The sequence below is a fragment of the Sarcophilus harrisii genome, chromosome 5 (assembly GCF_902635505.1).
Source record: "Sarcophilus harrisii chromosome 5, mSarHar1.11, whole genome shotgun sequence".
Lineage (NCBI taxonomy): Eukaryota > Metazoa > Chordata > Mammalia > Dasyuromorphia > Dasyuridae > Sarcophilus > Sarcophilus harrisii.
Genome location: NC_045430.1, coordinates 149,900,238 through 149,916,052, shown reverse-complemented (window position 1 = coordinate 149,916,052; position 15,815 = coordinate 149,900,238). Strand labels below are relative to the sequence as shown.

Below are 15,815 nucleotides of genomic sequence, written 5' to 3'. Positions count from 1 at the left end.
CTCTAGGGTCACACAGTAATAAGTGTCTGAGGTCAGATTTGATCTCAGGAAGATGAGTGTCCCTGATTGAGATCCGTGTATTCCATCCAATGCAACACCTTATTTGTCCTAAGACACCATTAAACATTGCAAAGAAGATGATTTCCCTCACTGATTTAAGTGTTTATACAAATCTTGCCCATCAGGAAGTTCCTCCCTAAGCCTAAATCTCTTCAATGATCATTAAACACAATTTCCTCGTGCCTGCCATCAGTGGTGATGGAAGAACAAGCTGCTCACCAACCTCTATTTAATAATCCTTAATGGATTTACAAATATTTATTAAGTCACCCTTCAGTTTTCTCTTAGTCTGACTTTATTTAAATGGAAGCTGAGAGTTTTAAGGCAAAGCATTTCAGTCATAAGCACACAGAAATAGCAGGAATCCTAAAAGGGGCATCAGTCACTTTGGCCATCCAACTACCCAGGTTAATCTAGACAGATGAGTCTGTTTGCTTTCTTTTGTAAAATTTTAATGGATAGGAGGGAAATTTCCTGGCTATCACCTGGATTAAATAAGTTAAATTAAACTATTCCTGACCTGAGTCAGAGAAAAAAGGAATGAATTCATCAGTCAGTCAATCAATCAAAAAAGTATTTATTAAGTAATTATTCCATGTCAGGCACTGGCAATACAAAGACAAACATGAAACAGTCCTACCTTCCAGGAGCTTACATTCTATTGAGGGAAATATATACATAGACAGAAAAAGTTTAAAAGTGTTTCTCTTTAATGAAGAGACTATTTCTGCATTTGCAAAGAGAAATGTCAAAATCCATTCTCCTATTTCAGACAGGTCAGACTTCCTGATGATATTACCCTGACTGAGGTCCCCAGGAAAAGCTATGGATTTTATAGGGTCGTACCTCATCCTCTCAGTTGGTTGTCTGTCTCTCACGATGGATAATGGGGATTTCGAGGGGGGAGAGAAGAGGGAGCAGACTCGGGGCATATGTGAAGCCTCAGCTGACTGCACATTTTAACTTCATATCCCTTTCATTCTTATGCTGTTTATTTTTGGTTCATCACTCAGACTGACAGGTGAAAGTCTGTGTTAACTGGCTGAGGTGGGTTTCATACTGTGCCTTGAGTCAGCGCTCTGATGTTCCCAATGAAACAAAGAATTGCAGAGGAAAGAACAGATGGGCTAGATGAAATTTGGTGAGGTTTAAAAACCCCTTCTTCTTAAATACAGAGAACAGTATATGCCCATTCTGTCTCCTGCTCCATTCTATTGCCCAAGCTATCCCCTACTCTACCCCATCCCACATCGAACCTGGAAGACATTCCCTCCTCACCTCTTAGAATTCCTATTTTCCATCAAAGCACAACTTAGATGCTGTCTCCTCTTAAACAAAGCATTTCTCAATCCTCCAAAATGGTTATCAATCTCTATTTTTTGAAATTATTTTGAGTATAATTTTAATTTTCTTAGTGCACCCATATCCTCTTAGAAGTTCCTTGAAGACAGGAAATGCTTTTGTCCCTTGCATTCTCAGTGCCTAAAATAGTGTCTTCTTTTGCACATGATTCGTTATTGTTATTATTCGATTGTGACCCCATTTGGGTTTATTTGGAGTTTTTTGGGCAAAGATACGGGAGTGATTTGTCATTTCCTTCTCCAGCTCATATTACAGAGGAGAAAACTGAGGCAAATAGGGTTAAGTGACTTGTCCAGGGTCAAACAGCTAGTAAGCGGTTGAGGTCAGATTTAAAGTAGAGAACATGAGTTTTTCTGACTCCAGGCTAGCTGCCCATTGCTTACAATACCACTCCTTCTACTAATAGCTAATATTTATATAGAGCCTATCATGTGCCAGGCACTGGACTAAATGTTTTACAAATATTATCTTATTTGATCCTCACAACCACCCTGGAAGGTAAATGTTATTATTATCCCCATTTTACAGATGAAAAAACTGAGGCAAACAGAAATTAAGTGACTTGCCCAGCAATGTACAGATAGTAAATGTCTGAATTTGAATTCAGTTGTTCCTGACTTCAAATCTAATGCTCTATCCACTGTACCATTTATCTATTTGTCCTATCACTTAATAAATGTTTATTAAGCTGAATTGAACTTTTCTCTGGAGTTTTCTCATGAACTATACAGACATGCCCATTTTAGGGGAAAATATTTTGTTGGGGACCCCCAGACCCTCCATCCCACCTTTTTCCCTTAGCCAAGATTTTAGGATAAAGATCTATCCCTCGGAGCAGGATCAGCTAAGGTCAGTCTCTATTCTTTAAGTCCTGAATACCATGGCAATTTTGCCAGCCCCCAACTTGGAACATATGGTCTATTCTCTATATATACTATTTGAAGTATATTCCCTATTGCAAAGTTTCATTAAATACATTCTTTTAGTGAGGGGAGGAGGAACCTCAGCATAGCTACAAACACCACAATGCTCATTATTTCCCAGTGGTTTTCCTTGGAGAATGGGGGTGTATTTTGGGGGAAGCCCTGCCCAGGAGGATGGGGGAAGATCCTTCTCTGGATTTCTGTAGTCTAGGGGTACCTAGACTTTGCCATGATTCCATCTTTCCATCTTCACTCTTGAGCCCCACACTGATGTCATCAGCTTCCATTTTCCCATTCTTCCCATCTATTTCCTTATTGGTTCCTTCCAGGGAGTTCATCCCTTCACCATCATTTGCCACAGTCCAAACAACTTCTTGTTCACTCAAGTCTTTCTCTCCTGACCATATTTGAATCAATGGATTTTTCCACTTTCTGGCACCAGATTTTGAGTTGAATTCATATGTTTTGCCAGTAACTGGAAGAAAAACAGAGCAGCAGTTAGGCCTATTTCTTCTCAAAAGAAGCAAACCAGAAGCTCTGAATGACTAAATGATATACAAGTCTTGCAGATAAACAGAGGCCATTTATTAGTCTAGAAAAGTCTCCCTAACCTGTCCCTTCCAAAGATTACACAATTTAGACAATACAGGAAATTGAAGAAATTAAATGAATAGCCTATAATTCATAGTTACTGCCTGTGAGAACAATTCACAGTTTGTGAATTGATTTTGAGGCTCTAGGCCAGAGGTTCTTAATATCTACTTTTGCCAAGGACCCCTTTGGCAGTTTGACAAAGCCTACAGACACCTTCTCAGTATAATGTTTTTAAGTGCACAAAACGAAAGACACAGGATTACAAAGGGAAACAATGGTGAAAAAATAAAGACATTTTTCCCCATTCAAATTTCACATATTTCACAAGGGGACTGCTAGTATATATTTAATAACCAGGTCCCCCAAAATGCATGACACTTTGAAATTTAATCTGCTATTGACATTTTCTCTATTCCTTACCCTAATCTAGATGATTTTTTATTAAAAAGCCATTTACACCATTTGCCAATTTCCAAGATGTAAATGTTCACGTTGAAAATTTAACAATCAGTTCTCTAGACCTGGTCTGAGATAACTCCAGCACACTCACTCCTGACCCCTGAAGTCTATCCCTAGACCCCTTGGAGATCTAAGGACTCCACGTTAAAACTCTTTGCTCTATGCCCATCTTGAAAAGAGTGTTTGGAATCTTGTATTTAACAAGAACTTGGGATAATTCAGATTTCATTTTTAGTGGGAACCTTATTACTTCTCAGAATTTTTTAAAATTGATTTTGTTTTTAAAGAGAGAGGGTCTTCATCACTGGTATGATAAAGTAGGTACCAAGAGAATGAATTCTTGTTATATGTACATGTAGCACATACACCTACAAGAATCCATTCTCTTTCATTTTTTTTTATCATGTATTCATCACATAGGGCACCTGTCTTTACCCTGAATATGTATATTTCCTGCATCAGGTATCCCTCTAGGGAAAGAATAGGGTCAGGGGAGACTCCACTGGTGTCACTTCCCTGAAGCCACGGAGGCTGTCTGCTCTGGATTCCTCCAGCACTTATGCTAATGTGGGCACATTATGGTAACAAGTACCTAATAATAGAGGGAAATTTAATTCCAACTGCAGTCTCTTGCTGGAGAGGAGCCATTCTCCTTCAGAGAAGGACTGAAGCGTTTTGCATATGAAGGTGGCCAAGAGCCAAAACACTTGCCTCCTGAATTTGGTTTCCTTCCCTTTATTCCCATGTATAATTGAGCCTTTGTAAGTGGCAGGAATGTGTGTAAAGGAGCTAAATCTGGTGGCTGATTTCCGGGAGGTTATGAGAGCTCAGGGAGACTGGCTTTACCTTTCATTTATCTTTCCCAACCAAAGGGATTCTGAACTGTGCTATCTGGAAACGCTCATACATTGAATGCTGCATTTTACCTATAGCTCAACTATCTACCCTGTGAGAAAAATGGATTCATTCTGTATCTGTAAGGGGGAAAAATATGTTCTCAGAGGGCACCATTCTCGGTAGGTGGCTTATTTCTTAGGGGAAAAGGGAAGAAGAAAATATATGGGATTTTTTTTTGCCTTATCAAGCAAACAAGCAAGGATTTATAAAGCACCTACTATGTGCTAGACACTACATTAGACAAATACAAAAAAAGAGAGAGACAGATAAACAGACAGAGATAGAGAGGAAAAGAGGGAGGGAGACATTGAGGGAGGAAAGAAGGAAGGAAAGGAGTCTCCAGTTTTAAGGACCTTATAATCTCTTGGCTGAGCTTACCTGCAAACTAGCCAAAATGGTGGATAGCATAGTGACTGTGGGCAAGTCACTTCTTTACCCTGACTCTTAATTTCCTCATCAGCAAAATGGCAGTAGTATGAAGCCTTGGGGTAGACTAGGAGTTGGATTAAGTGACTGCTAATGAAGGGTCCTCAAATTATGACCCACAGGCCAGATGCAGCAGCTGAGGATGTTTATCCCCCTCACCCAGGGCTATGAAGTTTCTTTATTTAAAGGCCCACAAAACAAAGTTTGTGTTATTACTATAGTCCGGCCCTCCAACAGTCTGAGGGACAGTGAACTGGTCCCCTGTTTAAAAAGTTCGAGGACCCCTGGACGATTGCAATAGTCTTCTGTTTCATCTTCTTGGATTCACTCTATTCTTTCCTATCAATCATTCATAGAATTGCCAAATTAATATTCCTAAACCTCCCCCCCTACAATAACTCTTTATTTTCTCTTGGGAGGAAACAGACCCTCGACCTGGCCTTGAAAGTCATACACAATCTCTTTTACTACCTCTCTTTCCAGATTTATTACTCTCCTTTATATATATAGTTTACATTCCACTCAATTCAGTATGCAAGGCTCCCGTTTCTCTGCTTTTTCTTCAAGTTCAACTTTCCTGAGGTTCCCCCAACTTTAGAGTGCTATTGTTTTAACAATCTGCCCATCAATGATTGTAAAACTCTTCTGGCCTAGGAATATAATAATATTTCTTCCCTTAGACTTTAGGGAAGATATATGAAGGATCCTGAGGTGCTCTGACCTTAGAGTGTTTTTGTTCTAACAATCTGTCTGTCCATGATTCTAAAGTCTTCTGGCCTTAGAATAGTCCTACAAACATTACTGATTGTCAAACAGATAACCAAATTCCAGAGACAATAGTGCATAGACCAAAGCTCAAACCTACCTGTAAGCCATAAAATTAGCCTATCAGTGACATGAATTGGGTAAATTTGTCTTCTTTCTCTTGGATCTTTGCTGAATTTTTTTTGGAACTTAGCCCGCTTCAATTGGCATTACAATTACAACAAACTTTGCCCCTTGACTTGGAGATGGGCTCAAGCCTTCAAATTCTTTTGAGACCCCTTGCTACACCAGTCTGTGACCTGAACCTTTTGGGGTCCCTTCTGACCCTCAACACTATGGGGTAGGTACTATTAATGCTATTAATTTTAAAGCTGAGAAAATAGAGACAAACAGGGGGTATGGGATTTGTCTCGGATCCCAGAATTAGAGAGTGTCTGAGATAGGAATCAAACTCAGATCTTCTTAACTTCAAGTTTAGAAGTCTAATCATTGGGTCACCTATTTGGTTTTCCAATGAGACATAATTTGCCAAATTCTTACTTTGGAAATATTGATTATTATTAAAAGTGTTTTTCTCACCATTATTCTGTGAGGTAGGCAGTATAAGGATTATTGTTTCCCTTTTTACAGAGTTGGAAACTGAGGCTGAGAGAAATAAAGTCACTTGTCCAGCACCAAACAGATAGCAAGTGTTGAAGCTGAGATGTGAATTCGGTTCTTAAGATTCTAAGATCCATGTTCAATATGCTATACGCCATATTGCCCTCTTTTATAAATTAGCTAAGTAAGACCCATATGGAAAAATCAAACATTCTCTTTGGAAACAGCAAGACAGGAACAACAAATGATGTGAAAAAAATGAGGGTTTGCTGAACTTCCATTTCATTTATCAATCATGGTACCATTTCCTTTTTAAACGGTATTTCCATTTATATTACCTGGGTCTAGGGCTTCTCCATCAAAGACAGTGTTAATCTTGGTCATTTCCTAAGGAGACAGAGAGACGCACAATGTGAAATAAAGCGAGGCACTGACCCAAGAGAAGGCTGTCATTACTCTGAGAAATTCAAACCTGGGTGAGTTTGGCAGCCAAGCCACATGGTACCTCTGCCTGCTGAATGCTCAGCAACTGAGCTCAATCAGGAAAAAGCCACCGAGACTTCTGTGGGCCTGCCTAGTGCTCAAGTGAGAACTAATCGGGTCTGACAGACTAAGTGACTCTGAATAGGCAATCAGAGAGGGTCACCTCCTCTGGGCAAGGGGCCTAGGAGCTCCCTGGTGGGAGGTGGGTGGAATCAGAACTGGGGAGGGGTGCCTAATAGACTCCACCAGGGAGGGAAAACACTTCTCAGGCATCTGTTGCCAACAGGGCTGTGCTTGAAGAACCAGGAGCCTATTCATACTGGAAGGAATTGAGAGTATGTAGTTCTACTCTCCCCCACTACATTATTATTATTATTATTAACATAAGGAGGCCCAGAGATGCTGAGTGACTTCCCCAATCTTATGCAGCTATGGCTTTCTCCTGACCAAAAAATTCAATGGACTTTCTATCCCATTTAATACCACTTAAACCAATAGCGACAATCCTCTCCAGGGGCCGCAGCCTGTGGCACGTGCCACCCTCCATGCATTCCATATGGCTCCACAGCTGGCTAAGAGTTTAAAAGACCTAGGCAGACGGAAGCTCTCTAGTCCTGGCTTTTAGGGTTTGGAAAAGAAGTATTCAAATCAAGGGAGACAATAATCCTACTGTATTTTCACTGGTCAGACCATGGCTGGAATAATGCTTTCAGTTCTGGGCACTTTGACAAGCTGAGGTACATTCAGAGGAGGTTAACAAGGATGGTGAAGGGTTTCAAAACAACATGAGAGAGCAGAGGCTATCTTTTTATTTTTCTTTATCTCTTTGCACACTGCCAGGCACAGAGTGGATACTTAAATGTTTATTGACTAACTGATTGCCAGTGTCACATGAGGAAGGAACTGGGGAGATGGAGATGAAAGAGCTGCCTTCATTTTTGGAAGAGTTGCCTGGTGAATGAGGGATTCAATTTATTCTGCTCATTTCTGACAGATAGAAGCAGGTTCAAGAAGTAGAAGTTAGAGACAGATTTTTGGCTCAATATAAAGGCGTTCTTAATAATTAGAGCTGACCCAAAATGGAACAGACTGCTTGGTGAAGCAATGAGTTATCTGTCATTGGAATTACTCAAGCAGAGGCTGAACAACCATGCTTTGGGGATATTAGAGAAGGGGTTCTACAGTAGGGGGGCTTGCTAGATGTCAATTCACGCCAAAAGCTAATAACAACAACTCTTTCTATCTTGAGGGATTTTGAAGTATTTTCCCTCCTACACCTTATGAAGGGGATGGTTCAAGTATTATCACTGACATTTTCCCGCTAGGGAAACTGAGTCCAGAGAGATGATTTATTGGGAAGGGGGGGGAAGAGGAGCACACAAATAATAAGTAATTGTGGGTGGTAGTATACCATCGTAGTAACGTTGTTCAGTCATGTCTGTCTCTTTCTCATCCCGTCTGGCATTTTCTTGACAAAAATACTGGATGGGTTGCCATTTCCTTCTCCAGCTCATGTTACAGATGAGGAAACTGAAGCAAACAGGGTGAAGTGACTTGCTCAGAGTCACACAGTTAGCAAATGTCTGAGGTTGGAGTTGAACTTAGGAAGATGAGTCTTCCTGACTCTAAGCCCGGTACTCTATCCACTATGCCATCTGGCTGCCTAGTAATGATGATAGCAGAAGGATTTGAACTCAGGTCTCCCGATTCCGTTATTCTGGATGCCTGTTTAAAAAGAGCTAGGACTGATCATATAAGAAAGAAAGTCATGTCCTATTTATCATCTGGTCATGGGCAATGGAGCCTTGTTGATTAGACTCTGACAGATAATTAATAGTTAATGGGAATTCAGCAGTCAGGAGGCAGCTTAGTGTGGTCGAATGGACCCTTGATTTGGAGCCTAGGGGTCCGGGGGTTCCAATCCCAACTCCTTCAATTAGGATCTGGGCATACCATTTAATGTCCTGGGTCTCAGTTTCCTCATCTGTAAAATGGGGATAATAATAGCACTACTTCACTAAGTGGTTAGAAGAATCAAATGAGATAATCTATGTAAAACGCTTTGCAAATCTTTAAGCACTCTACAAATGCTAGCTATCATCATACGTATTATTAATATTAGCCTTCAAAAAGAATGACATATTTACTCCTCCTGCTCCTTGATATCACGGACTGCCGGGTCCCTAGTCGCTCTCCTGCCAGATCCCCAGGTTTCCGCCGGGCTGGTGTGGGTAAGAGCCCCTTTGCCCCGGGGGAATCCGAGGGGCCCCCCCGGGTGCCGTACAATCCTCCCGCCCTTTGCCACACACAGAGACAGCCAGGTGGGCGGCAGCTGGCTCACCCCTCTGGCCAGTCTGACTGCTTAGGCACGCACACGGAGGCAGCTGCCACCCATCTGCCTCCTCAGCCTTTGCATTGCCATTCCCGTTTCATTTATCTCCCAGCCCTTCTTCCTCAGAGTTACTGTGACATAGTCAAGCCAAGCGTGAAAGACGAGCAGGGACACGCTGACTGTGCGGCCCCCCGCCCCCGCCGCTGCGCGGCTTTGGCCGAGATCACCAAAGCGTGGGATTGGAAGGCACCTGCAGCGCCTTTTCCCCGGCCCGAAGCCCCTTTACAGCGTTCCCGGCGCTGGGTCAGCCAGCCTCCGCTGGGAGACCGCGAGCGAAGGCAAACGTACTCCTTCCTGAAATAGCACCTTCCCCTCCGGAGAGCTCCGATATCTTTTTTTCTTTGTTTCCGATATCTTTTTTCTTTTCTTCTTTTCTTTTCTTTTCTTTTCTTTTCTTTTCTTTTCTTTTCTTTTCTTTTCTTTTCTTTCCTTACCTTTCCTTTCCTTTCCTTTCCTTTTCTTTTCTTCTTTTCTTTTCTTCTTTTCTTTTCTTTTTTCTGCATTTCCTTACACGCAGCCTAATTCTGTCTGATGACAGCTGATCCACCCCCACCCCACCGCCTGCCCTTTGCTCCTAGTTGTGTTCTCCTGGCCGAGCGGAGCATTCAAATCCCTCCTCCATGTGACAGCCGTTCAGATTCTTGAAGATGCCCATTATGCCGCCCGTCTCCCCATCCTCCCGCCCCAACACCTGACGCTGTTCTGCTCTGGGGTCCGAGCTCCGGTTCCTTCACCTGGTCTTTGCACCGTCCCGCTTTCAGCCTTCTCGCCATCCTGCCCGCCCACCGACTGAGATGAATTCTAGACAGGCAAGGTCTTTGCTGAAATAGAGTACCTAGATCAGAACACGGCCTGGACAGCAAAGAGCACCCGGGGGTAACTGGCTCCGATCTGAACACTATGCCTTGGTCCCATATTTTGTTTTTCAAAACTACATGCAATGAAAGTCCCATCTTGTTACTTGTTTTTGGCTTCCCAGAGCTTAGCACAGTGCCTGGCATATAGTAAGCTCTTAATAAATGCTCACTTTCCAATTTCCTTCCCCCTTTCCTTTCCTTCCTTCTTTCCTTCCTTCCATGCCTGCCTTCCATGCCTGCCTTCCTTCCTTCCTTCCTTCCTTCCTTCCTTCCTTCCTTCCTTCCTTCTTTCCTTCCTTCCTTCCTTCCTCCTTCCCTTCCTCCTTTCCTCCCTCCCTCCTTCCCTCCCCCTCTCTTCCTTCCTCCCTCTCTCCTTTCCTTCTTCCCTTCCTCCCTCCTTTCCTCTCTCCTACCCTCTCTCCTTCCCTCCCTTCCTCCCTACCTCTTTTCCTTTCTTCTTTCCTTCCTTTTTCTATCCTATTCCTCTCTGTCCTAGACAGAGATGATCTCAGGCCACAGAGTGGAGGCCAAGATTAATTTCCTCAGGTTCCCATCTCCTCTCCTGGTCTCTCCTTATACCAGACATTCCTGTTTCCATACAGCCTCTCAGATTCCCAGAAGGTATTCTCCATGGACTTGCTTTCCCTTCATTATTCCTGTGCTCATACCTCCCAATGTCCTTTAAAAACTTACCTGTCCCATGACCTTGAAGGTCATTTCTCCTTTCTGAACTAATAACCAATCATTTAAGAAGCATTTATTAAGCATTTAACTACATATAAGTGGCGTAGCTAGATGGCCCAGGAGAAAGAGCACTGGCCCAGCAGTCAGGATGACCTGAATTTAAATCTACCTTCAGACACTTCTTCAATGTGTGATCTTGGGCAAGTCACTTAACCCTGTTTGCCTCAGTTTCCTGATCTGTAAAATGAACTGAAGAAGAAGAAACTACTCCAGTATCTGCACTGGGTATACAAAGACCAAAAAAAAACAAAAAACAAAAACCACGTGTGTTTTACACACACACACACACACAGCAAAACAGTTTCTGCTCTCAAGGAGCTCACAGTCTGATGGGGGAGACAATGGAAATAAATATCTTGTGTTGTATAGCAAATTGATGAGTACGTAGGTAGCGCCCTGACTGAGTCCCTAGAGGGGTCAAATTTTACTAGAAAGGTAGCTAACTATTCCACTTACCCTTTGAGTTAACACTGGCCATGAGCTCAGAGGAATATTATTTAAATTTTAATCATTTGATCAGAAGGATAAATTTTCAATTTCTTATGTATCTGGGAATGTATTCAATAACTAATGCCAGTTTTCTTTTGGCATCATCAAAGTGCTTTAAAGTTCTTGGAGAGCAAGGTCTGTATATTTTTGATAAATTCTTTTATATTATGATATTTAGAAGTCTAGCATATATAGGACGGTTGAGAGGGCTGAACTTGGAGTCAGGAAAATGAGGGTTCAAATGCTGTCTCTAACATATGCTATCTGTGTAACCTTAGACAAATCAGAGAACAGCTCAGTGTCCAGGTTATTTTCTGACTATAAGATACAGTAGTTGCCAATTTGCATCGGTGGAATGTCCCCATAAAGGAGTTCTCTAGATCTATAAAATAGTCAATTCTGACCAAAAAAAGTTGTGTTGGGATTAGTAAAACACCTAGGACATTTGGTGACAATGCTTTGGACTACCTAAGTGTGCATTTCACCCAAAGATTTTAAAGCTCCTGGATCAGAAGAAATATATCCTGTTTTTCTTCCTAAACAAGAGATAAGGATTAAAGCAAGATATTCATTATTACTATATTTTCATTCCTCACTTCTTATTCTTATTTAAGGCAGAAAAAAGATAAACATAACCTGTTTCACTCTTCCATGATCCCTTATTCTCATAGTCCTTTAAACTTTCCCCTTTTAAACTTAATCCTTATTTTTTTCAATTAACACCCCCAGCCCAGCTTTTAAACTTTTCTAAGGCTCTTTGATTTGCAGTCTCTTGTGAGATTCTTACAACATCCCTGAAGGGAAAGTGAAACAAACATAATTACTCATTTTACAAATTTTACCAAATGACTTGTCCAAACTCACAAAACTTTTTTGAGGCAGAACTAGGCTCGGAATCCAAGTTTCTTGACTCAAAAATCAGCCCTCTATAACCATACTTCTTTTGGCCTCTGCCCATTTTATAGAAGAGGAAATAGGACTTGAGAGGCTAAGTTCATGGTTAGATCTGGGACTAAAATTCGGATTTCCTGACTCCTTATAGCACCATACCCTTCTTATATTTCCTTTCTATAATGCTCTGGGAGAGCAGAGAAATAGAGTCTTTCTAAGTGCTGAAGTGGAGTTCTGATCATTAAGCATCACTTCCCCATCCCACTTACTCTCCTGGAGGGCTGATGGAGATAATAAACACCACTATTCAATATTTATGAAATCCAGTTCTTCTGCAAATATATCACAAGACATGTTCAGTGGAGGGAACCAATTCTATCAAGAGCTCGTCACACAGCAATCTGTTCCAGTGACCAAGTACAAGCATCTCACTGAATAACAAACACCCCCAGAGGATAACGCAGAAAGGCTGGTTTGGGAAGAAAACAACAACATCCTCGAAGGGGATTCACTCGATGAATGGCAGCACTTACCAACACAATTTCTCTCTTTGCCTTCTTGGTTTCTGCAGGGAAGGAGACAGATGAAAGTCAAGTTGCATGTACCTGCCTCCCTTTAAAATCCCACCTCCCACAGTGGGGTTCCCTTAAGCAGGCTTCCAGCTCAGTGTTGCAAACATAGCAAAGAATTTATCAGCTCATGAAAATGTTTTAGCAGCCTGTCATCCTTCCTGGAAATGAAATCTATATTTTCCTCTTATTCTGCCTGGCATAGTGGCAGTATCAATTGGGGGTAAGTGGATACAAGTTTTTTTAATAGATCAAAACCAAGAAGGACAAATCAGGTTAATGAATTCCCAGTCATCATGAGATCTTGGTATAGTGGATAAAGGGTTGGATATGGGGACAGCAAAAACTGAGTTTTAATACCACCTCAGATACTTGCTTACTGTAACTTTGGGCAAATCACTTCCCTGAGCCTCAGTTTTCTTATCTGTAAAATTCCTTGTTGGATTCGATGACCCCTGATGTCCTTAAATCTATGACATTTCCCCCCTCATCCACTTCTGATCTCTAATCTCACAAAGCAAAGTGTGAAATCTCAGACCATAAAAATTGTAGGGTTAGAGGTCAATAGATCTTAGAGTTTATGAAGCATCATCGCATCATTTTAAAATTAAGCAAGTGAGACAGAGAAAGAACTTTGTCCAAGATCACAGAGACAATGAGCAGCAGAACCAAATTCAAACTCAGATTTTCTGATTTCAAATCTCTCTCTCATTCTCTCCTCCATCTCCCTATCTCTTTCTCCATGCTATTAGACTTTGACCTGTTTTTGTGTGTCCATTTTCGATAGACAGTGTTCTTTATGTCTGGGAATCCTATAGAAATGTATGAAAAAGGGAGAGAATGATGAACCAGAGAAAGAGAGGGCTCCAGTGGGGGAAATGAAAAGTTGAATAAATAATAGTTTTAATTTGCCTTCTTATTTACTTCTTACCTACTAGCAGATCTTAAGAAGTCATTTTCCCTCAAAAATTTTTTTTGTATTGAGTTACATGAAGAGAGTAGGAGCTAATCTCCTTCAAACTCAGTTCCTGTCTATGTATAACTCATCAAAAAGGAATGGGAAAATAAAAGATAATTTGTTTTCAAGTGCACAGGAGGCATGGAAAGAGAGTGAGTTTCCAAGTCAGAGGAGTTTGGTTCATATTACAGCTCTGTTCCTTCTGATCTCTGTAATACAAGGCAAATTATCTGACCTCCGTGGGCCAAGTTAAAAGTGAGGGGTTGAACTATCTGCTCCTAAGTGCCTTCTAGCTCTCAGTTTATGATCTTATATTCTGCTTGAAGGGACATCTTGCCCAGAATGTTGCAGTATCAAATGCTCAATCAGTAAAGGGAATCTAGGATGCTCCATAAATATAATATATGTTGATTTGGTTGATTAAAATAGGTATTTACTTCAGGCACTTGAAAATGTCTTTCTGTTCTCTACCTCCATTCTTCCTCCCACCATTATTCAACAGCTAAGGGCAGGCATTAGTTGGCACCATACCTTATCAAGGTTTCAAGCTATAGAGACAAAATATTGTCCCCATTAAACCTGTCTGTTCATAGATTTGGAAATGGAAGGAATCTTCAAAGTCATATAATCCCACCCCCTTATTTTGTGGTTAAGTAAACCAAGACTTCCCCTTTGAACCCAGGTCTTTTGACTCTCATTCAGTACTCTTTGAATCCAGGTCTTTCGACTCTAAATCCAATACTCTTTCCAGTACACCCTGACAATTACCTTTTCATCACAGTCTTATTCTAAAGAATTTTTCTTCCTTAAAAAAAAGCTAGTTTTAAAAGGAGGGTAAGAACTATCCTCTTTCAAATGCTGCCCCAAGTACATGGTTCAGTTAAAACATACTTTTAATTCTTTACACAACCTTTCATTCCTTGCAAGGGATTGCCTTCTAGGTGCTCAAATGAAATCCAGCAGGTACCCTAAGCCTAACAGACACATGCAATTGAAGGAGTCCTGGCTGCTTAGCAACACTGGCTCATCTCTGTTTTGCACAAATGTCTGGAATGCACTCCTGTCTCCCCTCAGTCTGTAAGGCAGAAATCCCTAGGTGCCTTCCAAGTGTGGCTCAGGTGCCGCATCCTCTGGACACCTTGCCTGACCACCCAGCTTTGAACCCTCTCTCCCTCTTGAAACTGATAACATATTACTTTGTATTTCACTTACTTACATGTATGTTGTATCTCCTAATAAAATATTAACTTTTTAAAGATGGAGATGCTTTCATTTTTACCTGCCTTGTTCATAGGAAGTAATTAATAAGATCTTTGTTGAATGATTGTTATCAACAATAACAATAATAGCTAACATTTACATAGCATTTTAAAGGCATTTCATTTGATGCTCAAAACAACCTTTGGGGATAAGTGCTATTGTTACTCCCATTTTACAGATGAAGAACCTTAGGTAAATAGAGGTTAAATGGCTTGCCCAGGATCACACATGTAATATGTTTCTGAGGCTAGATTTGAACTCAGGTCTTGCTTACTCCAGATTCAGCCTTCCAACCACCACCGCCATTATTGCCATCTTCTCTTCCTTTTTCTCCTTCTCCTCTTTCTCTTCCTCATCCTCCTTCTTTCTCTTCTCCTCAAACTCATCTTCCTCCTCCTTCCTTAATGCTACTTCCCCTTCCTCCTTATTCCCTTCCTCCTCCTTCTCCTCTTCTTCCTCTTTTTCCTCCTCCTTTTCCTCTTCCTCCTCCTCCTTTCTACTGTGCCTTAAGGTTTAATAAGCACTACTCTCTCAGGCTATACTTTGACTCTTGCTTTTCTCCAGATGCTGATTATATAATCAATTCAATTCAGTTCAATTCAATTCAGTGCAGTGCAGTATTTATTGAGCATCTCCTCAATACCAGTCACCAAGAGAATATGTATTGCTCTTTTATCCTCCACTGAGCAGAATTCTTTTCTTGTACACCCACCAAGTCCCAGAAGCCAGTAGAATAGACAGCATACATACCTTCTTTTTTCACCCTATGACAAAATAAAAGATTGACATTAATTACCAAGAGACTATTGCACATCACTACACACATAACCAGACGGGCTTCTTTGGGGAGCTTCCTTCAGAAATAAAATATTTCTTCCTCTGGCAATCTCATTTGATAAATGCTGCCTGTCTTATCATATTACAACTCATTTTCAGACAGATCAGGCTTAGTTCAGAATTTCTTGCATGCTTCCTTTTATTAACTAAACCATATTAGAAATGATTAGCTTTGGGACCGTGTGAAAATGGCCAGATTAATTTGCACATTTAACATAAAATCAGGAATTTCATGAGGTCCTGGTTTCC

The 15,815-nt window shown here is 41.1% G+C and overlaps 1 protein-coding gene across 1 annotated transcript in view; it reads right to left on the bottom strand.

The window, feature by feature from the left end:
- Positions 1–2,040: 2,040 nt before the first annotated feature.
- Positions 2,041–15,815, bottom strand: part of CDHR3 (cadherin related family member 3) — a gene marked incomplete at its 5' end in the record, with an annotated part of 88,878 nt that continues 75,103 nt past the window's right edge. Inside the window, 4 exons of the mRNA XM_003771487.4 lie at positions 2,041–2,820; positions 6,425–6,473; positions 12,476–12,507; positions 15,480–15,493. Of these exons, the coding sequence (XP_003771535.2) occupies positions 2,456–2,820; positions 6,425–6,473; positions 12,476–12,507; positions 15,480–15,493 (460 nt within the window). The remainder of the gene's footprint in view (positions 2,821–6,424; positions 6,474–12,475; positions 12,508–15,479; positions 15,494–15,815) is intronic.